This window comes from Mirounga leonina, unplaced genomic scaffold, assembly GCF_011800145.1.
Source record: "Mirounga leonina isolate KUSES-001 unplaced genomic scaffold, KU_Mleo_1.0 Mir_168, whole genome shotgun sequence".
In the NCBI taxonomy this organism is placed as follows: Eukaryota; Metazoa; Chordata; class Mammalia; order Carnivora; family Phocidae; genus Mirounga; species Mirounga leonina.
The window spans coordinates 75,232,101-75,258,627 of NW_023270426.1; the positions used below are offsets into that span (position 1 = coordinate 75,232,101).

The window sequence follows — 26,527 nt, forward strand, 5'->3', positions numbered from 1 at the left end:
AATAGGAGTTTTGAGGTGATCTAGACTTTTGGGAGAGTTTTTTATTCTTTTTCATTTTGTGTGGGTAAATATTCCATGAGCTAAAATTTTCCCATTTCCTTCCTCATATACATGTTGCTTGAAAGGGCCAATAAATGGGGGAATTCATTGTCAGATATTTAATGGTTGCTTATTATAGTTCAATCAAGGAGTTTATAATCTAATAGTAGATTATAAAGGCTGTACATAAATGAGGGGATAGGTGTCCTAAGAGGTGAAGACATAAGGAAATTGAGATTTTAGAAAATGAGAAAAATACCAAATAACATGAAAAAAGCATTGAACTTGTTATCATAAGACTTGGGATTCCATCCCAGTTCTGCATTTTAGAAGGTCTGTGGTTTGGAAAGTAATGGGGTTAACAGCCTGTATCATGATTGTGGGAATCAAATCAGTAAATACATGTTTTATAAGGTATAAAGTGCTATGGAAATATTAGGTAAAAATTTTTGCCATTGTTTGATGAGTTTATCTGAGAAAAAATACAAATGTATTTTGTAAGAAATATCCATGTAATTCGGAAAGTTAATTTAAAAAATGTCTTTTTGGTTTCCATGAGATTTATTTGTGAAATTTAAATAATAATGAAAGTGTTGTTTTAGAATTTATATATTTAAGTTTGAGGTATTCATCAATCACAAATAATGGTATTTTAGCAACATTGTCTCTGTCAACTGTAGTGTAGGATGGCAATTATTTTGAAGCTGGGGTTTTTTTGTATGCATCACACAGTTACTTTTTAACATGTGGTGAAACTCTGCATGCTGTGAACATTATGTGAACATTATGAATGATCAAGATGGACACGGATACTTTCAATTTTTACATTTTTTACTATTCTAGCAGAGAGTATCTATCTTTTGTCTTAACTCTTCAAGCAAGAAGTGTTGTACTTTTTATTGGACACTAAATATATTAATTTCATAAAGCCAAATAATATTAAGCATATCTAGGAACATCTGAATCTCAGTGTAATTCTAGCATTAGTCACTGACCAGTTCCATAGTTACCAGCCTGGGTAGGGTGTTTGATATAGCGGAGTTAGTACCTAAACATATTTAGAATTTGTTCCTGAAACTGTTTATTTTGTGTCATAAATGTTGATAGATTTTCATAGAGATTCACATAGCATTGTTCCATTTGATAAGTAAATGTAGATGCAAATCTTTATTTTTGTATATGATAAAACAAAAATACATGTAGTAAGACAGAAGTGCTCCAGAGAGATCTTACTATTAATGGGAAAGTGCCCAGTTTTATTTCTCTAATTTATTTATATGACAGGCATTTGCTAGAAACTCATTTTTGCAAAGTACCATGTTATTCAGTGTAAGGAGATGAAACTGAAAAATGTATGGCCTACTTCTCAGTGAACTTAAAACGTAGTAGGTGAGACATTGGTAGAATTCATGAACAGAGAAATATTAAAGATGCAGATCTAGGGATGATGGAGCCAAGAAAATTTGAGATAACATATGGTGATGAATTAAAAATAACAACATAATAATAAATATTTTAAAATAAAACAAAAAATCCTCTCTCTATATAATGGTATATCATCATCTTTTATTTCTTTATCCATTTATTCAGGAAATACTAATTGAGTGAGTAATGTGTAAGGACCAGGGATATGAGTCAATAAAACAAAAATAACCCCAAAGTGGAGGTTGTAATTATTGTGTGAAATTGGGTAGCTCAATGTATTAAATCACTGATTCATTCAACAGGTATTTATTGGATGTCTATTATGTGCTAAGTTCCACTTCGAGCCTGTAGATTTAGTCTCTGCATGTACCAGACAGGTTTACTTTGTTCTGTTGTTGTCACAATCTCTAGGCTCTTTGAACTACATGTATTTTTAAATTCATGCCATGAGTCTTAAGGAAGACTGAGTGAAAGCGAGTAAATCCCAGACTTGTTTGAATGACAGTTGATTCCAAGTCTGTGCCTTATTGTTGTATATTTAGAGTTATTTTAATCACTCTACTCCTATCCTTCAAGGACCCAAGAGAAGGCAATAAATAACTTGAAGTCAAAATAAACTGATAAGGTATCATTTTCTGTGTCCCTGACACATGATTAAAGACTTAGGAGACTTTCTTCTTAACAATTAAACAAAGCCTTTCCAAAACCTCATTAATATTAATTTCCAGGAAATACTGATTGAGTACTTTTAAGGCCCAGGGATATAATGGTGGAGCTTATAGTCTAGGAGGGAGGCTCATGGTCACTCGTAAATCACACGTTATATATAATTATAAACCATAAAGTAATAATTATAAAGCTGTAGATACACATTGCTATAAAAGCTTTTAACTGGGAAACTTAAGGAAGTTAAGTTTGAGACAACATCTGAAGAATGAGTAAAAGTTAACTAGGAAAAGACATACCGAAACCATATTAATACTATTTCCCAAACTCTCCGACAATCTTTCCTGTGTACTGGTTTAATGAGTTACTTATAAGTATTCCATGTGCTGTTTTTATTTGAGTAAGCTAGAGCTTATGTTTTATATTTTCATTTTTAGGTATTTTACCAGAAAAAGGAATGTTTTATTTAGCCTTTGTTTTTTTATTTAGCTTATTCATCTCAGCTGCCTCTTTCAGAAATCTATCTTGCTTGTTTGCTTGCTTTTCCTTAAGCCTGCTTGTTCTCAATTCTTTTTCAGGGGATCTACTCAGGCATATTATTTCAGATTATACATTCATTGAATCCCCTTCTCATTTTTATGTGTGTATTCTGTCCTGTCTGACTTCTTTGTATAATAACAGTACTCTGGAATTATGTATAGAAACAAAATCTGATTCTGTTTTTTATGTGTTTTTCATCCATATGCATGACTGATTCTTAAGTAGCACAGTGATAACTCAGAAATAAGCTCTAGATGTAGCAAATGTTTTCCTAACACCACCTTCTGGGTTCAGTGTATATTCTTTGAGTTTTTTTGATATATTCTAATCATAGGTATCTATATAATTTATAAAATTTGAGTTATGTCATATTTTTATTCATACTTTTATTTTAATGACATATTACATGATATGTAATCGTGTATTACAAATGACAATCAACAAAATGATCTTTGTAGAAATTTGCAAAAATTTATTCTATACTACTAGTTTTTATTGCTTCTGTTGGAATTCACTTAAGAGATCATTAGTAGCAACCTTAGCTCCAAAGAAGAGTGTCTGATTTAAAGATTAGTCTGGATTCTCTCTGTTGTATTATTGCCAAAGCTATGTAGAAAACTTAAAAAATAATCCATTTGTATGTGAACAAAACTTCATGTCATCTGAGCTATAAGAAATTTACACAGATTTGTAACAAGGTCAGATTATAATATTCGGAATTTTGAGAGTATCAAGAAACAAGTCCTCAGCAGTTTTTGTGAATGTGCTACTCTTGACTTTAGCTTGAGCCTTAGCTGAACTTTTTAAGCATATGTCATCTTAGCATTGTTTTTAGATTCATTACTGTATCTTCATCGATAAAAGTGAGTTAACTGGTTTTGCGCAGTTAGAACTCTGAGAACTTCACTGATGTTGAACTGATTGCTTTATAAGGATAATTGCTAGAAATCAGTTTCTTATTTCATCCCATGAAGTAAGTACTGCTGCTTGTATCACTCACTGTCTTCATCATGATTACTATGTCAGTGGTAGAAAACTCTCTTTAACTTAAAAGCTAGATATGTTCTTAAGTGAAAATTCCCATTATTCCATTCACTGTTTCAGAGGTGTGTTAGAATTTTATGTAAGACATTATATTATGATACTAGTCGCTGATCGGAAATTTGATTCTGTGTAAATTTTATCATGTTACTTACTTTTTATTAGACATTGTACTCCAGTGTGGTGTTTGCGTGAGTGTGTGTTTTCAGTATTAATTTCCAAGTTAAGTTATCTGATTTGTCTCTTTAGCTTCACACTCATTTTATATGCATTATATTTCATTTATTCATACATGTTTATTGATCCAGGCAATACATGCCAGGCACTGTTCTAGACCATGGGGATACTGTGATGAAATGGAACAAATAGGGGTGCCTGGGTGGCTCAGTTGGTTAAGCGACTGCCTTCGGCTCAGGTCATGATCCTGGAGTCCTGGGATCGAGTCCCGCATCGGGCTCCCTGCTTGGCAGGGAGTCTGCTTCTCCCTCTGACCCTCCTCCCTCTCATGCTCTCTGTCTCTCATTCTCTCTGTCTCAAATAAATAAATAAAATCTTAAAAAAAAAATGGAACAAATAATCCTAAAATTTGTATGGAACCAGAAAAGACCCCGAATAGCCAGAGGAATGTTGAAAAAGAAAAGCAAAGCTGGCGGCATTACAATTCTGGACTTCAAGCTCTATTACAAAGCTGTCATCATCAAGACTAGAGGGTATTATGCTAAGCGAAATAAGTATGGTAGTGGCACAAAAACAGACACATAGATCAATGGAACAAAATAGAGAGCCCAGAAATGGACCCTCAACTCTATGGTCAACTCATCTTCGACAAAGCAGGAAAGAATGTCCAACGGAAAAAAGACAGTCTTTTCAACAAATGGTGTTGGGAAAATTGGACAGCACATGCAGAAGAATGAAACTGGACCATTTCCTTACATCACAGACAAAAATAAACTCAAAATGGATGAAAGACCTAAATGTGAGACAGCAGTCCATCAAAATCCTAAAGGAGAACACAGGCAGCATCCTCTTCGACCTCAGCCACAGCAACTTCTTCCTACAAACATCGCCAAAGGCAAGGGAAGCAAGGGCAAAAATGAACTATTGGGACTTCATCAAGATAAAAAGCTTCTGCACAGCAAAAGAAACAGTCACCAAAACCAAAAGACAACCGACAGAATGGGAGAAGATATTTGCAAATGATATATCAGATAAAGGGCTAGTATCCAAAATCTATGAAGAACTTATCATACTCAACACCCAAAGAACAAATGATACAATCAAGAAATGGGCAGAAGACATAAACAGACATTTTTCCAAAGAAGACATCCACATGGCCAACAGACACATGAAAAAGTGCTCAACATTGCTCAGTATCAGGGAAATCCAAATCAAAACCTCAATGAGATACCACCTCACACCAGTCAGAATGGCTAAAATTAACAAGTCAGGAAACGACAGATGTTGGCGGGGATGCAGAGAAAGGGGAACCCCCCTACCCTGTTGGTGGGAATGCAAGCTGGTGCAGCCACTCAGGAAAACAGTATGGAGGTTTCTCAAAAAGTTGAAAATAGAGCTGCCCTACAACCCAGCAATTGCACTACTGGATGTTTACCCCAAAGATACAAAAGTAGTGATCCAAAGGGGTACATGTACCCCAGTGTTTATAGCAGCAATGTCCACAATAGCCAAACTGTGGAAAGAGCCAAGATGTCCATCGACAGATGAATAGATAAAGAAGATGTGGTATATATATACAATGGAATATTATGCAGCCATCAAAAAACCCAAAATCTTGCCATTTGCAATGATGTGGGTGGAACTAGAGGGTATAATGCTAAGCGAAATAAGTCAATCAGGGAAAGACATGTATCATATGATCTCACTGATAGGAATTCTTAATCTCAGGAAACAAACTGAATGTTGCTGGAGTGGTGGGGGGTGGGAAGGATGGGGTGGCTGGGTGACAGACACTGGGGAGGGTATGTGCTATGGTGAGCGCTGCAAATTGTGTAAGACTGATGAATCACAGACCTGTACCTCTGAAACAAATAATACATTATATGTTAAAAAAAAGTAAAAAAAGATAGTAGGAAGGGAAAAATGAAGGGGGGGGAAATCGGAGGGGGAGACGAACCATGAGAGACTATGGACTCTGAGAAACAAACTGAGGGTTCTAGAGGGGAGGGGGGTGGGGGGATGGGTTAGCCTGGTGATGGGTATTAAAGAGGGCACATACTAATGGAGCACTGGGTGTTCTATGCAGACAGTGAATCATGGAACACTACATCAAAAACTAATGATGTAATGTATGGTGATTAACATAACATAATAAAATTAAATTAAAAAATGACAATAAAGTTGAGGGACCAAAAAAACAAAAAAATCTGTATTTAAAGAGATAAAAGGAATGTTTTTATTCTTTTGGGGGGAAAAAAAGCCAGTTAATTGTCACATCACTGGAACCACTTGTCATCATCAGTGAATTTGGAATACTTGCCTCTTTTATAAAATAAAAATAGACATTTTTTCTAAGAAAAAAAATGTAAAAATTTATCACCTCATGAGCTTACATCCTAGAAAAGATAGTCAATAAACAAGAAAAATAAAATATGTATGATATTAGATGGTGTTAAGTTCTGAGGAGAAAAATTTAATATGGAAAAAGAGATAAGAAATTTAGCTGGGGTGAGAAAATGGGGAATTGAATATTATATAGGGTGGTCAGAGAAGACCTCACTGAAAAGGTGATTTATGCTGAAAGACTGGAAAAAGTAAGGGAGCCATTATCCATATGGCCATCTGAGGAACTATTCAAGCAGCAAATGTAAACTCCTTGACTAAGGAGTATATATAGTGTGTTTTACAACAAGAAGGAAAGGAGTGTGGCTGGAGGGAAGTGGGGGTGGGGGTAGTGGTAAGAGAGATGCTAGAGGATAGATTATGTAGAGTCTTATAGACCATGGTAGAGACTTTGGCTTTTATTCTGAGGGAGATAAGAATATAGCAAAGTAATGGAATGATCTACTGTAACAGGATCTCCTGATGCTATGTTAAGAGTAGACTGAAGGAATCAGACAAAGGGAGTAACAGTATATAAATTTTTAACTTTATGGAGGAATGCATTGTCAGTAAATATTAACTAACAGAATTATATATATTTAAAGTGTACAACATGATGGTTTGATATACATTGTAAAATGATTACCAGGATTAAGATATTTAACACCTCACAGTTAAGAAAGTTAAATACTTTCTTGTGTGCATGGTGAGAATGCTTAAGATTTACTCTCAGCAATGTTCAAGGATATAATACTGTATATTTGGTTGAAATATTACCATTGTTACTATTGTTATTACATGTTACATTTCTATAACCTTTTACATTTCTTTATTTCTTAATCAATTTAATATAAGAATGCCTTCCAGGATATCTGATTATTTACAGATAATGATTATTCCTTAAGAAAATGTGATTTACACTTTAAGGTATTCTTTGAAAATGTTTCTTTTCCTATATCTGGGTTTGGAATTATTTTTGTAACCCAAGGATTATTATTGCTTTGGTGATTTAATATTTGAGTGTGTACTGTGTGCCATATGCCGGGCACAGGGGTTTGCATGTTGATACTTGGTCAAGCCTCATATTTACTCTTTGAGAAGATCCAAATATTATTTGTTTCACCAATGAATTAACTGAGACACTGAGAGAACTTGCTCAGCACATTGCATGCCTAATAATAGATTAGCGTCTTCAGTAAGAAATATTCTTAATGTCGTTGTTAATATATCATAGTAGGTCTGGCTGCTATATACAAAAATTCTTTAGGCAGTTTATTAACAATTTGCCCTGAATTGACTCTAACGCAAACTACCTTGAGTTAAATTATATTCTGTGGTTAGTTTTATAGTCAGCTAACTCCTGTTTGACCCTCACTTGATAAAACAAATATCCATTTAAAGGTGGTCTATAAGTTGAATTCTGGTAAATTGAATCTTATACTATGGAAAAGGAGCTTTAATTTTTTAAATCTTTTAACTATGAAATAATCTTCCAGTAATATAAATAATATCCAAATTTAGGTAATTTTAAATGTTCTTATTTCTTAACAGAGAGTTTTCTTAGAGCATATTCATATTGGTATCTGTACGTATCACCTGTATGTATATGTATGGGCGAGCACTTTGTGAACAGTCCGATAGAAGTTTTTAATACATTACAATGCATTCCAGTGCTTCCTGCATTGAAAAGTATGGCCAATAAGATATTTTTTATTTGCTAAATTTACTGCTATCAATTTATTCATTTGATAACTGACCTGCATGCCTATTTGAAATATGAAGACACTGAAAAGAGGTTGTGGCGGAGTTTGAGAAAATGTTACTTATCTAATGTTATAAAACCACAAAGTGCAAGATTTGAGCATGCTGATATTTGCAGTTTTGTCACTGTGCATTTTATTTCTTTGTCAATGGTGTGTAAATGACTAGGTGCTTTTGGTGAAAGAATAATACATGAATAACCCCATAAGAGAAATACCAATTACTACTATATTGGTAAGTAGGAAATAGTGATCATCTGAGGTGTTCTTCAAATATATATCATTATATTGGCTATAATATAATATCTTCAAGCTTTGACGTTATTTTTGATCTTGGAAGTTTTATCAGATGGGGCATATATGTAAATATTATGTAAATGCATTGCTTGTTTATTAAGTCAAATGTATCTCATGCTTTATTTCCTTTGGTTATCATTTAGCAAAATGCATTCCAGGTCTTTGTTAGTATTTCATTTTCTTCCTTCATTTCTTTCTCTTTTTTAATGGTTTGAAGTATGTTTAGTCATTATAAAAATTAATTTCTTGATGGAAAGTTAAAATTTTTCAGCATGTTGGAGTTTTATTTATTTATTTTTACTCTCACCATCTTAACCATTCAGTAGTATTATGTACATTCATAGAATAGTTTTTCTTAGTGCAACTTAATTTATTGCTGAATGTGGTCTTGCTGAAGCAGTGTCTTCATATTTATTCTACTTTATTGTTCTTTCTCCAGAATCTATATCGATTTGAAGGCACTGGTTTTTCAAACATTCCTCAACTCATAGATCATCACTATACAACAAAACAGGTCATCACTAAGAAATCAGGTGTAGTTCTGCTGAATCCTATTCCTAAGGTAAGTGCATTTATGTGTGTGTATATTTTAAATGTGAGTTAACATTTACCACAACAAATAAAGTTCTTACATTATTTATAAAAGTTTGGAAACAAAAGGGCTTTGTGATTACCAATTGTACTAATGTTGAAGCATAGCATTTCCTTGGTTTTATTAAGATGGGTTGCCTTTTTATTCAGTGTTTGCTGGGTTACAAATGGCCTTTTCTTTTTTTTTTTTTTTCCTTCCCAGTTTTCCTTAAAAGACTTAACACTTTTTTTTACTTTATAAGGTTCAGACTTTGAGTTGAGTTTATATAAGATTTTAAGATGTAGAAGTCAAAGAATATCTCCAGCAATTACAAGTGAATTGGAATTTTAATTTTGGATGTTAAGTTTACAATATATTATAAGACATTAGAAGTTTTAAAAGCTACACTATTTTTCTCAAATATAGTAAATCATAAGTTTCTTATGTGGAGCCAGCAGGTAACTAGCTGGGTAAGAGATTGTCCTAGGTAATTTTTACCTCTGAGATCTAGCACAGAACACATTAGTTTCATGTGCTTTAGGAGATTTGTGAGGTAAGGAATGGGTATGAAGATGGCTTGTGTTTTAAGGTAAATGCTGTGGGGCCTGGCCCAAAGTGGAGCAATGGAGCTGCCTTGGTTTCTGAGTACTTTTGATGTTTCAGAACTTCACGTTATTCAAGTTCTCTCAGAACTTGAATTGGGATAGTCAAGAGTCCTTTTCTTTGAGGCCATCTACTCTGAAGAACAGCGTAGCCATAAACAGCCAGAAAACCTGGTAGGTTAATGTCTGCTAATTCAATTTTTATATACCTAGGGATGACTTTTAATATGAAGCAAGTGCTATTCCCAAGAATGCTGTGTAATCCAGATTCTGCTAAAGAAATTAAAAAAAAAAATCAAAACAGCTGTTATACTATCCTTTGTTAGTCTAGAACATAATGTCTATATTTGTATTCACATTGTATTACTCAGTCATTACTGAGGGGCTGAGCTTTAACGTTGCTTTCACAGAAGATTTTGACTGTCAGTTGCTAAACACTAATTCTGTGGCTAAGAAATTGGCCTTCTTTCACAATTTTCTAGAATTATAAGATTGGCTCATTTCTTCATTTATATTTTTCCATTTGCTATTTCCCCCATTTTAACTTCAGAAAACCATATAAAAATTCTCTGTTGGTTTGAAATAGGTTGTCACATTTTGCTCTAGTAAAACAGAGAAGTCTGTCAATGTTTCCTCTTCCATAAATGAAGAACTGCTGTTGTTCTGCAGAATTCTAGTTCTCTCCTTTGATTAAGGTGATCTATTCCTGTGGCTTCATTTACTTATTTGTATAGCAGAGGCTTACAAATTTATATTCCTAACTTACATTTATGTCTTTCCCAAAAGACAAAAGAGATTTTTCTACTCTTTACCTAAAACTGAGTTTATCACCTTTAACTCCAAAATTTATCCTTCCTTTTTTAGTATATGGCACAAGTTTTCCCCACTACTCAAAAGTAGAGTGTTCCTATGAAACCTTTTATAAGCCAAAATGACATAAAGCAAAGAAGAAATTACCATGTCACAAAAGTGAAAGTACTCTTTGAATTTCTTTTGGTTAGCAAAAACAGGTACTAATGTAAGCCTTTGGTAAGAGCAGAGTGGCATAAAGCAAACTTTTAGATAATGGGGGAAACCTATAACACCAAATACTTAGCTGCTCAAACCATCAGTTAGGGGCTGTCTTCAACCTCTCCTCTACCACTACCCTCCCTCTATCACTATAAGTGACAGGAGTTTTGTATCCTTACCTGTAATGTAAAAGTATGAATTAAAGTATAATTGCAGCATAAAATAAAATTCAGCGCAGTGAAGATGCTTTTTACCCATGTTAGGTCAACAAGATATGCAACTGGATTTTCAGAGATATTGATATCCCATTTTACAGCCAACCAAATATTTGCATTTTCTACTTGCTGAGCCAGGTCTAAATTGAGAGACCAAAGCCATAGAAGAGGCACATAAAAATGCAGATCTGGGCTTGAATAAGAATATATAATTTCAAATAAAGCTATATCCTTCTCTATATAAAGTTTTCCGTGAAATGAGTCTAGATAAATGGAAAAGATTCTGTGGACTATTACATGGTCAATTATTCTCTTTCTCCCAAGCCCCTAACACTGGCTGTGGAGCTGATTATCTCATCATTTTATATAGCAATAGCTATGAAAATAATTGTAGACTGAAAGCTATAGAAGATTAAGGAGCTATGTATGATTGTTTTATGAGGTAGAAATTTGAAGTTTATCTAGCTGACTATTAACCTGATCTAAAGTACTGGTATTTGAAATATGCAGATCATTATCTGTTTGTTGTAAATATTGTTATGCATGTTATTTAATGAATCATATTATGCTTTTAAAAGAAAATCACAAAGCAGAGGTTGCAAAAGTTAGACAATTTTCAATTATGAGTGAAGAACAAATTGATACAGATTTTATTATGGTGGTATTATCTGTTATATATCTTCCTTTGAGAAATTATTTATACTCTTATAACAGGAATCTATTTCTTGATTTAATTTGTGTAAGAAGTTAATGTCTTTGACCATATACTATGCTGTAAAACATCTCATTTCCATCTTGCCAGACTTCACTTTTAGCCTACATAAAGAATGCTATTTTGGTCTCAATATAATTTCTGCTTATAGCAATTTACTGCTCACTCCCTATTTATTTCTTTCTTACCCATGAAAATACAAGTATATCATCATAATGCCTAACTAGAGGACACAGTGGCCAAAGGATTCTCTTTCCTATCTCCACAAGTACAGAAAACTAGACAATCTAGGATTAGGGTTTATTTAACTTTCTCATGATAATAAAGCTAGTGGGTGCCCAAGCCATCCCTCCCTCACCCTCCACAGGCTCATTTCTCCTGCACTGCTTCCCAAAGCCTGTGAAAAGGTATGGAAGATGCAAGCCGTTGTTTTAAACAAGGGTTGTTGATCACCCAGCACCATCGTTCTTATGTTAGGAAGCACATTGGAGACGCACAGAGCCTGTTCTTTACTGAGTCAGTTTCTGTTCCCACTTCATCACAGAGGCCTTTTCTGACTACCTTGCGTGAAATAACCCCTCACGCCCTTATGTTCCCCTCTTCCCCTCTTAGTATCTTTTTGCTGCAGTTGTGTTTACTTGAAATTACTTCACATGATGTATTTGTACTTGTCTGTCTTCCTCAAGTGGAATGTAAATTCCGTAAGGGCCAGAATTACATTTAACAGTTGGAGCAGCTCTAGTGCCAGTGCCTAGACCTGGGCTCGCCCACAGTAGGCGTTCAGTAAACGTTTGTTGAAGCACTGAATTGCTAGAAACCAGCTCCCTGCTGAGCGTTTGATATGCACTATCTCATTTAACCCTTACATATTCTTATGAAGTATTATAATTACCCCATACAAGATTAGTGTTGTTTTTAACCTCATACAGTGTGATGAATGAGGAGCTGAAGCTTAAAATCATAAATAATTTGCACAAGATGACACAACAGATAAGACACAGAGCTGAGATGGGAGCCTGTGTTCTTACCTCCTATGTGTCTGGACTGTAGAGACTAGACTTCAGAGACGAGAATAAACGCTAATTTTAAGGAACAAGGGTGTGGGTTTAAGGAAAAGGAAGTATCTTTGATTCTATAAAATGTTAAATTGAAAAAGACTGTAACATATCAAAAACTGTACCACAAGTCTTCATGAAGGAAAAATCAATGAACAGTAATACTGGGTGCCCAACCTAGGATTTGAGGTTAAATATAGGGCTTGATGAAATTTAGTTAAGAAAGACACCTAGTTCAACTTTAACATTTAAATGGTAACTTGAAAGTTTATTTGCCTTGTTAAGTTTGATACTGCTTCAGACTAGCTGTTTTTTAAAAAGAAATATCTTTCAGAATGGAAATTAAAGTTCATGAATAAATCAGGTGAGTTAGGCAATGAGCCATTAAGTTGAACTTTAGACAAATGACTTGCCTGCCAACTTAAATCAAGTACTTGTGGCTTTTCATCAGAATTTGGTGCAGGATGCCAGAACAGTAGAGGCAGATTTTTGCAGAGAGGAAGGCTCTCTGTGACAGACAGGTCTGAGGCAATTGCTTTCATGTTGGACACATGCAAACAAAGAACACTTCATACAAGAGAAAGTTGCACTCTTAACTAGGTCTTCTCTTCATGCTGTTAGTTTCAGATCACTTAAAGACTGTTTATTTCACATAGCTTGTTAAGTAACATAGCTTGCTTCGTCCAGTATTACTGTTTAATGATTTTCCTTTTATAGAGGCTTGTGATACAGTTTTTGACATGTTGAAGTCTTTTTCAATTTAACGTTTTATGGAATTAAAGAGACTTCTTTTTCCTTAAATCTGTACCCATGTTCCTTAATTATGTAATTAAATTATTAAAATAATTTAAAATTTTAATAAAAAGAAGACTGGAAAATATATGTGATTCACTATTTATTCACTCAGGAAATATTTACTTAACACACACTCTCTGCTGGGCAGCGATCTATATTATGTCAGAGTGCAATAAATGCTACGAAAATGAAGCCTGTCAAGAAGATAATGACCTGAGTGTGATGATGAGGTCAGGGGTTGAGTGGTGTGTATGTGTGCATGTGTGTGTGCATGTGTGCGTGTGTGTGTGCGTGTGTGTGTAGGGGCAGCTGCTTTTTTAAAAAACATTGTGATCCAAGAAGGCCTCCTAATGAATTTTGAAGAGAAACGTGAACCAAACCAAGGACTTCTCTGTATGGTTATATGCAGGAGTAATAGTAAAAGCCTTTAAGAGCACAGCATGATTACTGGCCCTATGAGAACAGATGCCAACTCCAAACCGCTAGAGCCGTGCTGGTGTTTATTGGCTGAATATCTTCCATGAGTGTCTGGGGAAAGAGTGTTCCTTGGTATAACTGAGGAGCTGCAGAAGCTAGTGTGGCAGGAACAGCGTGGTCGAATGGAACAGTGTTTGGAGGTGAACACAGATTTGGATTAATTTAACAACTAATGTATATTATCTAAAAAGGTCAGTTGTTTATTATATAATTTAAGAAAATCATTTGAGTAGAAGCTCAGTATAAAATTTTATAAGTTTTCATAGTGAGTCTCTTCAAAACAAAAGGTTTATGTTTAATAGTGCTAGTGAATTTCAAGGGAGTATTTTTGCAGTAATATGGCCATCTAAATAAATTAGAGTAAAACCCATGTTTTTAATTTCTAAGAACTTTTCTCCCCAGCCCATTGTTGTTTTTTAAATTTTTGTTTTGCTGGGTTTTGGGGGTTTTTCCCCGGCACACTACCAAGCAGTTAATTCAGTTCTGACACTACTTGGAGATAGAGTCAGATCCCATAGGTTAAAGACTCAGTTCTACCAGACTGCCCCCCTCCTCTGCCCAACTTCAGATGCCAGTCTTAACTCCAGGTTGTCACCCGTGCCTCTGACATCCTGGTGGTAGATTCGAGGTTCCAACAACTCCCTCTTTTGGTTCAATTAATTTGCTAGAGTGCTTCACAGAACTCAGAAAAACATCTACTTAGTAGATGCCCAGATTAATATGAAAGTACATAACTGAGGAACAGCCAGATGTCAGAGATGCATAAGACAAGGTATGTGGGAAGGGGAATGGCACTTTCTTGATTTCTAAGGGTACAACTGTCCCCAAATTTCCACACTCTTACCAACTTGGAAACTCTCCCTACCTCTGGGTTTATATGGAGGCTTTATTCCATAGGAATGATCAATTAAATCATTGAACACTGGGACTTGAACTCAATCTCCAGCCTCTCTTCGCTCCCTGGAGGTCAAGAGAGTGGGACTGAAACTCTAACTCTCAAATCACAAGGTTAGCTTTCTAGCCCTATCCTTAGGTTACCCAACCATCATCATTAACATAACAAAAGACGCCTTTATGGCCCTCAGCACTTAGGAATTTCCAAGGGTTTTTGGACCTTTTTGCCAGAAATGGAGACAGTGACAAAATATAATTTCTTACAATAAATCATAATATCACACTTAGTAGTAGTATTTTAGGAGGCATCTAGCTAGCTGTGCTTTTGCAGTTAATCCTCTTATGCTGTTAATTTGTATGGAATTTTTAAAATTTGAAGATAAATAAGTGACTTTTTTTCTCTTGAAAATGAGATATAGCATGTCAAATTAGGTTTCCAGTTATGGAAACCACAGTTTGGGAAATAAAATACTGATATAGTAGAATGCTTGTTCTTAAGATTCCTATTTAATTGCCTCTTTTATTTTTATTTTTTGCTTTTTTATTTTTATTTATTTTATTATATTAGTCACCATACAGTACATCATTAGTTTTTGATGCAGTGTTCCATGATTCAGTGTTTGCATATAACACCCAGTACTCCTGGTGATGGGTATTAAGGAGGGCACGCACGTATTGCATGGAATAACTGACTCTCTTAGATCAATTATTAGGTCTGTCAAGAGTGGAAGAAAACAAAAAATTAGAAAATGTTCTCCTCAGGATAAATTCATCAAGAATACATAAATCTCCATGTGGACCTCTGAATTGAGCAGAAGGAATCCAATTTTAAATGCCAATTTTTACCACTCCCAACCATGTGATCTGGGACAAGTCAACTGACTACAGTAACCTTACGTGGTTGTTGTAAACATCATGTAAGAAAATCTCTGTGGATATATGTTAGAAACCGTAAAATACCATATTCTTACTTCTTTAAAAACTTTTTCACATGACAAATCACAACACAGGGCAAATTTGGAAGATTTTAAATTATGAAGGAAGGAAAAAAGACATTTGTTGAGTGCATAGTCTGTTGACGACACTCTACTTCTATTATTTTATTAAATCTTTTCAACAACTATGAATTGAGTAGTAGTATCCTCATTATTAGGTGAGGAAAGCCAGAGATTGTCATTTACCCTAAATCATATTTCTTGTAAGTTTTCGAGGTATGTCCTGAAACTTACTTGGTTCTATTTATCATCTTTTTACTGTAACCTCCACTAGCATTAATTATAATCTACAATCTCAGTAATGTCAGTAGTTTAACAACAATTCTTTTTCTATATTCCAATATTCTAGCACTAGGAAGTAACAGTGAACTTGACAGTTATGGTGTCAGACTTTATGAAAATTAGTCCAGCAGGAACCATACAGCATGTTGTGCTAAGGGAAATACAGGGTAATATTGAAATATTCAGCCTTTAGTTAGCATAGTCTGGGAAGTCAAATTAAACTTGGATTTTAGGCTTGATCCATTTAATAAAATAAAAGAACCTGTCATAGCCCATGTAACACATTAGACTGACTTTCAGTTTCTTATCTCAAACTTTACCAGCAGTTATTTTGAGGAAGAGCAATGTTAGACTCAAAATTAATAGGCCCTGGAGACCACTAATGTTCTTTAAATGACCTCTCAGGAGTATTTTATCCACAAGCCTACCTCATACTTTCTTAAATATTATGATTTTTTCAGTCTAAGGAGCTCAGTTTTTCAGCAATCATGCCATATATTTCTTATTTACCTTGTAAATATTTTAGGGATGATGGGAATAGGTAGATGAGTCCCAAGAGGTTAAAAGAATAACTCACTGGAATTTTTTAAATGCAGGTAGAAGGGCAGGATTTGTTATTTATAGCACAAACATTGCCCGAAGTGTGTCATTTCATCACTTTAAAGTATTTGTGAAATGTTCCTATGTGCACGGACTCAGAGAAGCATGTAGAAACATATAAGAAAATGTATAAGAGGATTTCTGGCATGAACATGGTTGCATGACTTAGCGTTTTTTACCCTGTTGCCTGCTGGAAACTATAGCAAAGAGAAAACAAAAGTAAAATATCCATAAACTGCATATTCCATGAAACTAAGAACCGTATATCATTTACCAACTTCAAAGTTCATGTCGTGGTAGCCAACTTTAGATTGGGCAGAATTTGTATAGCACAACTTCACAAGTTAAGACAGATCAATAGCCTAGCTGCCGTAGATCTTACCAACCTCCAGCAAAAATACCTTTTAAAAGAGGAATTTACCCTGAAGTTCTCGGGCTATATTCCTTGCTTGCATCAATGAATGTGGGAAATGGGTGGGGAAAATAAAATTTTACATATAACTTAAGTGATGCAGCCAAAGCTGCACTCAGAAGAAAATTTAGAGCCTTAAATACTTGCATCATAAGACAAAAAGTGAAATAATTGAGTGAAGCATGTAACTCAAAAAATTAGGAAAAACAAGTCCACAGTTAAATAAAAGAAAGCAGAAAGAAAGAATTAATAAAGATAAAAGCATAAAGGGATGAATGAGAAGAAGAGAAAACGATATTTGTATGTATATAATAATTGCTTTTAAAAAGATCAATACATAATTAAAAACATTTGTCAGTTTAATCAGAGAAAACGTATACCACAAAAGTGCCAATCTCTTTAATATACAAAGAGCCTCTAAAAGTTGTTTAAACCTAAAGAGAGACAGACAACCAAATACAAAAATTGACAATGGCCCCGAGGGGATAGTTCAAAAAAATAAAAATACAAATGGCTTTTAAAGATACAGCAAATAATTGCTTCACTCAGTGGAATAAATGGAAATTAAAACTGTAATCATTTTTTCAACTATTACATTGGCATAAGCTCACAGTTTAATAATTCACTTTCTTGGCAAAAATGTGCAGAAAAGCCTCTTAGATACTTTGCTAAGAATCTCTGTAGACGGCAAATTGGCAAAATCCATCAAAATTATAACATGTATATGCCTTTGACTTAGCATTAACAATTCTACAATCTATTCTTTAATTATATTTGTGTACATATGAACTGGTGTCAGTACAGGGTTAGTCACTGAAGCATTGTTTGTAATATTAGGAGATGGGAAATAATTGAAATGTTCATCAGTAGGTGTCTAGTTAAATGAACTATGGTATCTTATCCAATGGAGTACTATAAATGAGGAAGCTTTCTATATACTCACTGGAGACAGCTCCAAGGTGCATTGTTAATAAAAGAAACTAAACTATAAGGCAGAGTTTATGTTATGTTATCTTTTGTATAAAAAGTGTGGGGAGTATAAGATTATATGTCTGAATTTGCTTTTTTAATGATAAAAAATCTTTAAAAATATACTCAAGATGCTAATTCTAATGATGATGATGTCTAACAGAGGATACATGTTTTGGTGGGTTTGAAATCGGCAGCAGAGGTTTAAGGGAAACTTTTAACCATTTACATTTATTTTATTTTACTGTTTATATTTTATTTTTTGAAAACACTGTGAATGTTTTATCCATTCAAAACTTAAATTAAAAAATATTTGAAACTATGATACCTGCCCTCAAGCAGTTATAATTTTTCAAGGAGATGCTTTATTGAAAAATTATTGTTAAAAGGATAAAATAATCATGTTATATGTTGTCGAGGTAGAAAAAACAATTTATAAAGTAATGTTATGGTATTATCCAATTTTTAAAAAATGAAATGGACATACACATAGAAAATGTATGTATATACATATACAAAAAAGTTGAAAGACTGTACTCCAGAATATTATCTCGTTAGAGGGGTTATGGGTAATTTTTTGGGGGGGGGCTTAAGTTTGGTTTTTAGATTTTTTTCATTGAACATGTTATTATTTTGGTAACATTAAAACTTTTCTAAAATAATATTATATAATAATGGTTAGTAGAACACTAAAGCAGTGTTTTTAAGACTCTTTCCCCCACAATGCATAGAAAGAAATTGTATTTTATATTGAGACAAAGGGCACATGGAATTGTAAGTGTGGATATATATGTGTGTCTATGCCTGAAACAAATTTTATAAAACAACTTTTTTATGTTTCTTATAAGTGATGCATTCTATTATCTTTTTAAAAAGTCTACATCCAAAAAAATTGATTTTATGAAACTCAATTTGAAAAATATTCATATAAAGGTTTTTTAAAAACCAATAAAATTGATTTTTAAAGTACCAGTGTGTACCAATATGTACCAGTTCGGAAGAAGAACAAATGGTCTGAGAATGGTTCACACAGGAAGATGGACTTGAACTAGGTCTTAAGAATAGGCAGAAGGAGTAGGGAAATTTTTTGTCGTTATGGTAGGGAATAATCTAAAACTGGAAATAATGGTAAGGGAATAATCCAGAACATGGGACTTGTTTTAAGGAAGTCAAAATCAGTTTGACAGAAGCAGATGATTTAGAAAGGTGAGTAATCTCAAAAGTTTTGACTAAAGTCAGATTTTTTAGAAAGTTGAATACCAAGATTGGGATTTATCTATGGAAAATGTCATTCCACTGCAGATTTATAAGCAAGGGGTAAATGTGAGCTAAGCATATCTAAAGTATAATTGGTGATACCACATACCCCATTAAAATGTTGAAGGCTATCTACCTTTTTAATTGCTTGAAGAAGTTAAGGCATTTATTGGCACATTTAAAGAACAAATCAGTTTTCATTTTACCGTGTTTCAGAAAGAATGTGTATAGCCCTAATCAAATTATATTACAGTGAAAAATGTTAAAATAGAAATAGAAACAGGGTGCCTGGATGGCTCAGTTGGTTAAGTGACTGCCTTTGGCTCAGGTTATGATTCTGGAGTCCCGGGATCAAGTCCTGCATTGGGCTCCCTGCTCAGCAGGGAATCTGCTTCTCCCTCTGACCCTCCCCCCTCTCATGTGCTCTCTGTCTCTCATTCTCTCTCTCTCAAATAAATAAATAAAAATCTTAAAAAAAAAAAGAAATAGAAATAAATTATTAGTACCAGTGAAAAGATAAGTAATAGTGGACATTTAACAACAGTAAATAAAATACAAATGCAGGCTCCTTAGACCTTTAATATTTTCTGTGTTGAGCTTGAAATTTAGGTGTAAACCATTATAGAAAAATAGTTAACTTATTTCATGATTAGAGAGGAGGAAGGATATTAATTTGTTTAAAGTGAAGTTTTACTACCAGTAAGTTCCAAAGGAAATTTCTGTCTTGGGATTTTATTTTTTTTATTTACTTATTTTTATTATGTTATATTAATCATCATACATTACATCATTAGTTTTTGTTGTAGTGTTCCATGGTTCATTGTTTGCGTATAACACCCAGTGCTCCATGCAGTGTGTGCCCTCTTTAATACCCATCACCAGGCTAACCCATCCCCCCACCCCCCTCCCCTCTAGAACCCTGTTTGTTTCTCAAAATCCATAGTCTCTCATGGTTCGTCTCCCCCTCCGATTTCCCCCCCTTCATTCTTCCCTTCCTGCTATCTTCTTTTTCTTTTTTTCTTTTTCTTTTTTTTAACATATAATGTATTATTTGTTTCAGAGGTACAGGTCTGTGATTCATCAGTCTTACACAATTCACAGCACTCACCATGTCTTGGGATTTTAGATATAACAATGTCTTTAACAATATTTCTGCAAAAATTTAAGAAGAGATTTCATTGGTTGTTGCTTTTAGTGTCCTTTAATAGCCAAAGGCTAATATAAAATACAACTTAATATAAAACATTCTACATCAGCATTTTTTCTCTATTTTTAGTTTTTGCTGAATAGAATAGTAAAACTCTCTAGGATCCAGATTTATGATTAAAATATTCATAAAATTAGCATCAAATATATTAAAAAGTTTAAACAAGTTCCAAAATACCAAAAGATCACACCTATGACATTTACAAATATCTCATCTTAATTATATACCTGAACAATTTAACATTTAGCTAAGTTTGTGGAAAATCCACACAATGAATAAAAAAAAAAAAAGTCTTAACATGGAATGGGGTATTGCTGAATTTTGTTTTCATTCACATGCTACCTATAAAAAAAGTCCACAAGAGTTGCCAGTAATGTATTTTATTTTGGAAATTATCAGCACTAAATAATTTAATGGAGAATCACCGTCTCTTTTAATGTCCTACTTTTTAAATCTTGAACTTCAACAGCGAGAACCTATTTGATGTTCTAATGGACTAAGGTAGTGAAAGCAAGAAGTCTCTACCAAGGAAAAACCAGAGCACTCTGACAGAGAGTATTCATTATGTTGGTACTTCTGTAACTGAAGCAGGAGAGAAGGGGTTAATAGACTATATGGGGCAAGGAGTGGTAAGGTAAGGAGTAGGTGAGGTGAGTTGGTAAGAGGTAGGACACCAGGAGAGAAGGTGCTGGACTCTTCAGCCACATCACCCTCTTGTTTACAACTACTCTCCTCTCCTCTCACTGGCCCCACAGCCTTCGGCCCTCAAAAGCTTCTGAGGTAGAAAACCTCTGACAATGATATGTAATTTCCATTTTAATTAATTAATTAATTAATTATTTTTAAAAGATTTTATTTATTGACAGAGAGAGTTAGCGAGAGCAGGAACACAAGCAGAGGGAGTGCGAGAGGGGGAAGCAGGCCTCCCGCCGAGCAGGGAGCCCAATGCAGGGCTCTATCCCAGGACCCTGGGATCATGACCTGAGCCAAAGGCAGACGCTTAACGGCTGAGCCACCCAGGCGCCTCATGTAATTTCCATTTTAATTATTTATCAACTTTATACAGCATAGATATTCATAACGTATTCCGTAAAAATGTCCGCTTCCCTGTGCTCACAGTGAACTTTGCAGTGGTTACAGTACTTACTTTATTCAGTCAGCTATTGTTAGTTTTGTCTGAGAGCCCCATTAGCCCCTTGAGAGCAATAGGATATTTTTATTCATTTTTATGCATCTCAGTGTCTGATGCATAGTTCAGTAAATATTTGATGTTATTTTTGAGAAAATCTGGACATTTAATAAATGCTTGATGTAATATTTGAAAAAAATATTATAACCGAGACTTTATATTCTATTTTAGAATAATATAGAAATTTTAGCTTTTACTGTTTCCAAAGTGAAGCATGGTTGAGGCTTATGAATGAGATCCCTTTGGAAATAAGATATATTCTGTTTCAGTTCCATTTTTACAATAGTTTATTTTCCACATTTTCATCTTCTATGGTTTTATCCTAGAAGTTACTTTTTCATGTGGTTATTATGCTCTTAGCAAATTTTGTAACTATTTTTAAGTAGAGATGGAAAATATTTCTGGTGCATTCTTCCTCGGCTTGTCTGTGTTTTATACTATTGTGAACTATATTTGATTGGTTCCATGAAATTCATTTGACACCTTGATGAGACTTCTCTCTGATATTTAAAGCGGTGAAGCCATCTTACATAATATTTAGTATTCCTTATTTACAAATTACTGTCCTGTATTAACCTATTTCAAAAGTCAAAATGAAATACAAGAACAGGCATTGCTTGTTTTCTCTTTTAAAAGAGCCATTTATCTTTCTTTACCGTATTAACTAAATTAGTGTTCACCTTTTGCTACATTGTCCTCGAAGGGAACTATTTAATTGTGCCACAAAAGACTTGTCCCACATCCTACTTTACTTTAAGTAGACTAAATATGCATGCTAAGAATTTTAATGACTTTGAGATAATAGGATTTAAATTAGAAAGACCGAGGACATTAAAAAGATATCTGCAAGCGATTTTTTTTAAATGGAATACCTCATTCATCTATAAGACTTAGAGAAAATGAAACTTTTAAGTTTTTCCTTCTGTTGTTTATGTAACAACTGCTGTAAAAACTAGACCAAGAAATGAGGTCTCATAACAGAAATACCCATAGAGAGAAATTATCTTGTGGGACATCCTGAAACTTGATTGGTGACTATTTAATGAGAAATAGAATCAAGATCAGCGAAGTTCAGTTATAATTTCTTATGTGTCTCTTAGTAATAAAGAACCTTGATGTTCAAATCATGGCCCTCATTGTTTTGTGGTTTACCATCACAGATATTTCCTAATGGTGGACTCAAGGGTTAATGATTTTAACAATACTTTGAATAATAAATCTGTATCTTTTTTTGGCCCTGGAATCACTTCAGTTGGAGACCATAATAATCTTTTTTTTTTTTTCCTTTGGTGCAAAAAGGTGATTTTATTAAAGCACGGGGACAGGACCTATGGGCAGAAAGAGCTGCTGCACTGGGGTTGTGAGGAATGGCTCTTAGATACGTGGGAGTTGGGAGAGGTAAGGAAAAAGGGAGGTATCCAAAAGGACTTCCATATACTAAAAAAAGACTCTGGAGATACTGGAGGCCTTGCTATTGTCAAGCTAAGGTTGTTTTTCCCTCTAGCAAAGCATTAACATTAAGATATAAGATATATACTCTGCCTATCTCAAGTATTTGTCAATGGGCTGCAGGTTAGAAGGAAATTTAATTTTATTTACATTCCCTTTTGCCTTTCTTTTAGGGCAGCCAGGAGTGCCTGAGGAATGTCACACATATCCCATGGGGCAAGGGGAGGGGTTGTGGGGTGTCAGCTTGTTCTTTGTCCTTGCTTGCCTTCTGCTCCCTCATCTTTCCCCCCCTGAACAATTTTGACCCTTAAATCTTGAAGGTGGAAACTCTTATCTTCTGTAATTTCTTCCTGCAGATTTAAGGGTATAGAGATGTCTCTCCTTATGGGTCAATGTTGGTCGGTAGGGGAATTTATTTATATAGGGGTTACCAAAGGCAGAGGCAGCCAGTCCAAGGTAGACAACATAGATGAACCTCCTTGAGTAGAAAGGATCATCTGTTAGCTGGAAGTTATGGCAGTGAAGGAGTCTTGGCAACAGGCAGGGAGATACTGGAATTGACAACAAAATAAGGTTAATGTGATTATGAGAAAGAGAAGCCTGAATAAAAGACCTTTGATAGTTGACCATAATTTTCCTCCAGTCCAACAAGAGTTTTAACCAATCACTAAAGGAAAGAGAGATCATTTAAAGCACCAATTTGAGTAACTATTGTCTTTCAGCAGTCTTGTTACATTTTGGTAATAGCTGGAATTTGTACATAACATTGTATTTTATGTTAGCACATGTTCCACATTGTGCAGCAGTTAAAACATCTAATGCCATTCTATTTTGTAGAACCTCTTTATACATTTATGTTACTTCAGTATTTAATAGAGAAATGCTATTTTGAGTGTCATTTAGGGCTTTGACTGTGTACTTAAGAGCTTCCATGTGCCAAACAACATCCTCCAGTCCCAAAGAGGGAACAAAGATGGATGTTAGGTGGTCATACCAATGAAACACAAAATGTATCCACCATTGTTTTAAATTTGGAAGGTTGGCTGGGTTGGTAATGGTTTTAATAATGCGTCCATGCATTCAGGCAAAACCCCAAGTACAGAGGCCTATCCAGCCCTGGGGATGCTGTGGACACAAGGTAGAGCCACATAGGCATTGGGTCCTGTTAGGAGCCAGCCCTCTAATTCTAGACCTCCTTGAACTGCAGTCAAGCTATCAAGGGCTATTTGGTTTTGGAGGCCACCTTTTAAATTTGTGGGTAACTGTATGTCAAGCTTAGTTAAAGGTCGTCACTCTATGCTCGGCTAAAGCCTTTATGTGCAATTTTACATCAATAGAGGTGGCTTCTAGGATAAATATGACTAAGGAATAAAACCATCAAGAAGCCCTCTTTGTTTGAGGTCCAGCCTGAACAATATTCTAATTTCAAGGAATCACTAGCAAGTGGGAGAAGACTTGTCTCGGGAGATAAGGGCATCCCCAAGTGCATCATCCAATCCAGTCATAGAGAAAGTGGGGTCATCCATTATCTCCATAGAATAACAAGCACTAAGATTATCTATACATGAGCTGTTGTGGCAATTTCTCTGAAGTTTACCTCAAGTTCTCCAGCATCAATTTTTAGGGTTAGGAAAAAAAGGCAGTTTTAGTTTTTAATGACTTTAAGTCAAGAGAATGGAAGAAGATTGGAAACCTTAGTTGGAAAGCCACAGCCAAGTGTTTGAGGAAACCAAAAGAATTCAGGATCTGGTATAGTTTATAATAACTAGTATTAAAATCTAATATTTACAAAGATGTGTTATTGAAACGTTTCCTCTCTATAATAACCCCCATTTTTAATCGGAGATAGCCAAGTCAAGACTAATTTATTTGAAAAGCAAGTCCAGTTTTAACAAACTTGGCCTAATTATTTACATAAGCTCAGCAAGAACAGTGATTGGCCATGTAGACCTTTTAGAATTTGCTTTGCTGGAACTTTTTTAAGGTATCTCTAGATTGAACTTTTAGTAGCCTCTCTAGGCCAGAAGCCAAGCCAAAAACTTGCCATCAGACAGCCTGCAATACCTGTAGATTTGGGCAAATTCCTCTTCTCGAGGACCCCAAAGCATCCTGAGGTGCTTCCAGGAAGTGAAATTTTTCACTCACCTGGTAGGGCTGCTGGGAACTCTGTAAGCAAGGTATCAGGCCAACATTTCCAAGGGGCTTTATGGCTCTATGCTTCATAAGGTCAACCTTAGTTCTTTTAAGTTGTATGGTCATATCTGAGTCTATACATGTCTCTCAAATATGACATTCCAATCAAAGCCTTGGTAAAATAACCAATGTTTCCAATGGTTACAAGGAGAACAGATTCTTATTGAACTTATGCAAACAACTATAATTGCCATGAAAGAAAGAACACTCACAGAGATTTTGAATTTTAGAGGATTCAGATAGAGAGAAAAGTTAAATGCTTTAATTTGTTCACAGAGAAATGTCTTATCACATTTTTGTAAGTTATAAATATCTTAAGAGAAAGTTTCCTTAATCTGGAAGAGCAAACATTAGAGAACCTGCACTGTTTCAAACAAGAGTCACAAAAACTGTAATCATCTTATTTAGTTCATTTGTTTCCATGTTACTAATTTTTGTTTAGTTTGAATGCAGCTTTTTACTTAGTTCTGGAAATTCTTACCCATTTTAAAGATATGAAAAAACATGTCATAATAATCATTTTTAAATGTCCTAATACTGGACTATGAGTCAATAGAGTTTTTTGAATCTTCTCTAGAAATAACTTTAAGAGACTCCTCCACTGCTATTAGAATCTTGAATATGGGGTTTCTGGAAGGTTATCAGTGTTCATCTGAAATAAATAGGTCAAAATTTTCCAGGAATCCATAGGTTTTAAGCATGTCTCTGACTGGCTCTTCAATTAGCATTCAACAAATACATATTGAGCACCTATTATATGGTGGAAACTAGGTACTGAAGATACTGTGATGACTATGACAATCTTTGTCCCAAAAGAAATTAGTCTGAACAAATTGGAATAGGGTTATCACCTCAATCATAATTCTTATTTACTTGTCTGTCTTCCCAATCAGACTAATTTCTTTTTTTTAAATTAATTTATTTATTTGAGAGAGAGAGAAAGAGAGTATATGAGTGGGAGGATAGGCAGAGGGAGAGAATCTCAAGCAGATTCCCTGCTGAGCGCAGAGCCCTACATGGGGGCTTGATCTTAACGACCCTGAGATCATGACCTGAGCCAAAATCAGGAGTCAGATGCTTAACTAACTCAGCCACCAAGGTACCCCCAGACTTGTCAAAATCCCTTACATTTTTCAGAATGTGATCTGTAGTTTTGTACTTTAAAAAAAAAAAAAAAATCTTTGTAGTGCTGCTTTTTTCCCCCTGGAATGTATTTTGAGCATCATTTCCTTTTTAAAGTCTTTCTTCACCCCAGTAGTTCAAATTAGGTCCTCCTTTCCTGTGCTTCCTAGAATTCTTCCACAAACCATGATTA

The 26,527-nt window shown here is 34.6% G+C and overlaps 1 protein-coding gene across 6 annotated transcripts in view; it reads left to right on the forward strand.

Annotated features, from left to right (window-relative positions):
- FER (FER tyrosine kinase) overlaps positions 1-26,527 on the forward strand; it is a 412,363-nt gene that overhangs the window by 175,779 nt on the left and 210,057 nt on the right. For all 6 annotated transcript variants that reach the window (XM_035015022.1, XM_035015019.1, XM_035015020.1 and 3 more), the window contains one exon: positions 8,767-8,889. In XM_035015022.1, coding sequence (XP_034870913.1) covers positions 8,767-8,889 — 123 coding nt within the window. The remainder of the gene's footprint in view (positions 1-8,766; positions 8,890-26,527) is intronic.